The sequence below is a fragment of the Propithecus coquereli genome, unplaced genomic scaffold (assembly GCF_000956105.1).
Source record: "Propithecus coquereli isolate 6110/MARCELLA unplaced genomic scaffold, Pcoq_1.0 Scaffold8, whole genome shotgun sequence".
In the NCBI taxonomy this organism is placed as follows: Eukaryota; Metazoa; Chordata; class Mammalia; order Primates; family Indriidae; genus Propithecus; species Propithecus coquereli.
In genome coordinates this window covers 10,049,067-10,051,821 of record NW_012154173.1, presented here as the reverse complement: position 1 = coordinate 10,051,821, position 2,755 = coordinate 10,049,067, and the positions used below count along the sequence as shown (strand labels likewise).

The window sequence follows — 2,755 nt, the reverse complement described above, 5'->3', positions numbered from 1 at the left end:
TGCTCTTTATAGAGACGGGATCTCGTTCTTGCTCAGGCTGGTCTCGAACTCCTGGCGTCAAGCAATCCTCCTGCCTCCGCCTCCCAGAATGCTAGAATTACAGGTGTAAGCCACCACGCCTTGCCCCTATACACTTTAAATCATCTCAAGATTACTTATAGTCCCTAATACAATGTAAATGCTATATAGTTGTTACACTCCATTTTTTAATTTGTATTGTTTTTATTGTTGTATTTTTAATTTTTTTTCCCAACTATGTTGACCTGCAGTTGATTGAATCCACAGAGGTGGAACCCATAGATACAGAACCTACGAACACAGAGGACTGACTATATATATATAAGAAGCTTACATTTATATGAATTTTTATAAGTTTCTTTTTTTTTGAGACAGAGTCTCACTTTGTTGCCCAGGCTAGAGTGAGTGCCGTGGCGTCAGCCTAGCTCACAGCAACCTCAAACTCCTGGGCTCAAGCGACGCTTCTGCCTAAGCCTCCTGAGTAGCTGGGACTACAGGCATGCGCCACCATGCCCGGCTAATTTTTTCTATATATTTTTAGTTGTCCGATTAATTTCTTTCTATTTTTTTAGTAAAGACGGGGTCTTGCTCTTGCTCGGGCTGGTCTCGAACTCCTGAGCTCAAACGATCTGCCCGCCTCGGCCTCCCAGAGTGCTAGGATTACAGACGTGAGCCACCGCGCCCAGCTATAAGCTTCTTATGACATGTTTTATATATTATAGTGAAGCTTTATAATTTACTACATACAGATCTTACACCACTTTTGCTAGTTATCTCAAAGAATGTCATGTTTTGTTGCTATTGCAAATAGTATCTTTAAATTGTTTTAATTAAATATTTTAACTGTTTGCTGCTAATGTATAAAAATCTCATTGCTTTTTTGTGTATTAATCTTATATTCAACCATCTTCCTGAACCCTTTTACTTCTATTTGAGGTTCTTTGAGGTTTTCTATCTGAACAATTATCTTTCAATAATTACAGTTTTGTTTCTTTTCAGTTATAATAATATATACATTTATTTCTTGTCTTACCAAATTGACTATGAATAAGAAAGAAGAAGTGAAGAAAGGGTTATACTTCTTAATATTGTGTCAAGTACTCCTTAAATATTAAGAAAATTTAACAACGATCCTGTATGATAAATATTTTTCCTTTCTGTAACAGATAATGAAAAGATAGGCTCAGGGAGGTAAGATATCTTGTTTAAAGACATAATAAGAGTCAAGACTGAAACCACTCCCCCTCTGATTTTCAGAGACTGATCTTTGCACTATACTTTGCTGCTTCCATATTTGAAGGAAAAATTTAAACATGTAGAGTTCTTTTTCTTAGAATAGCTAAAAAATAGATAGGAATTTCATGATAATTTTTAAAAATAATTTCTACTTTTATGTGAAACAATTTTTGATGATGTTACTTCTACTTTCAGGTGAAAGAAAAATAGAAGAGAGAAGAGCCACTGAAAGCATGAGAAGACATGTTTCAAAAAGTCAAGCAGTAACTCCTAAGAAACAACGATCTAGGAAAAAACAGGTATTTGTTCTTTATTGTATTTGAATAATACTTATGAACATTAAAGTTATAACTTGAATAACTGTGGTTATTTCACATTATTTTCATTCAACCCTAAAAAGTCTTGAATATAAAATATTTCCTCTTTGCCATCTTTGATTTTGCTATCTTAGATTCATTGATTAATCAGCCTATTCAGTTTTCTAAGAAAATACCCACATTTTTAAAATAGTCTTAAGTTGGGTATTGATACTGACAGCTATTTAAAATTGTTATGATACCATCATAAATAAAGTCAATTCATCAGAGATAAGGTGGGACTTAAATCCACATTATAAACTTTTATATTTAAATCTTTCTAACAGAAATCCAATTTAAATAAGATTCTTCTGTACTTCGATCATAAAATTTTATCAAGGGAAGTCAGTTTTAGGGCTTAATTCATTTATTTCCCCTCTCAGTGAGTGTAGTCCTGTGTCATCTGTCAAGAGTCTGAAACCATTATTTAATTTTTATGTGATTTTCTAGTTGTTTACAGCAGGTAGATAAATGTGGTCCATATTACTCTATTGTGGCCAGAACATTTGGAAATTTAAGGTGGGTTTTTTGCTATTTTTTGTTCTTTAAAGAGACAAGGTCTTGCTCTTTCACCCAGGCTAGAGTGTGGAATACAGTGGTGTGATCATAGCTTACTATAACCTTAAACTCCTGGGCTCAAGTGATCCTCCTTGCTCAGACTCCAAAGTAGCTAGGACGAATTTTTTAATTTTTTGTAGACATGGTGTCTTGCTGTGTTGCCCAGGCTGGTCTTGAGCTCCTGGCCTCAAACCATTCTCCTGCCTCAGCTTCCAAAATGCTGGGATTGCAGGCATGAGCCACTGTGCCCAGACTTTTTTTTTTTTTAATGACAAGCAAATTTGCAAATGGCTCATATTGAGGTGTTGCAGCTAGGATCAAGTTGCAGGTTAGTAGGGATATCTCCTGTGACTCAAGTTTAAGGTTATTTTGGGCTTTATTTCTCCCCCTATGGCAAGCAACTCCTACTTTTGATTTGCTTCCTGCAAATATTACTTTTCTTTGTGATACCTTTTTTAGTCTTTTGTTTTTTTCTTCTTTTTCTTTTTTTTTTAATTATTGTTATTTTTTTTTTTTTTTTTAGAGACAGGGTCTCACTGTTGCTCAGGCTGGTCTTGAACTCCTAAGCTCAAGTGATCCTCCCACTT

General features: G+C 34.9%; 1 protein-coding gene across 2 annotated transcripts in view; it reads left to right on the top strand.

Moving 5' to 3' along the window:
* The window catches only part of TERF1 (telomeric repeat binding factor (NIMA-interacting) 1), a 55,077-nt gene that overhangs the window by 39,316 nt on the left and 13,006 nt on the right, over positions 1 to 2,755 (top strand). For both annotated transcript variants that reach the window (XM_012663190.1, XM_012663191.1), the window contains one exon: positions 1,450 to 1,553. In XM_012663190.1, coding sequence (XP_012518644.1) covers positions 1,450 to 1,553 — 104 coding nt within the window. The remainder of the gene's footprint in view (positions 1 to 1,449; positions 1,554 to 2,755) is intronic.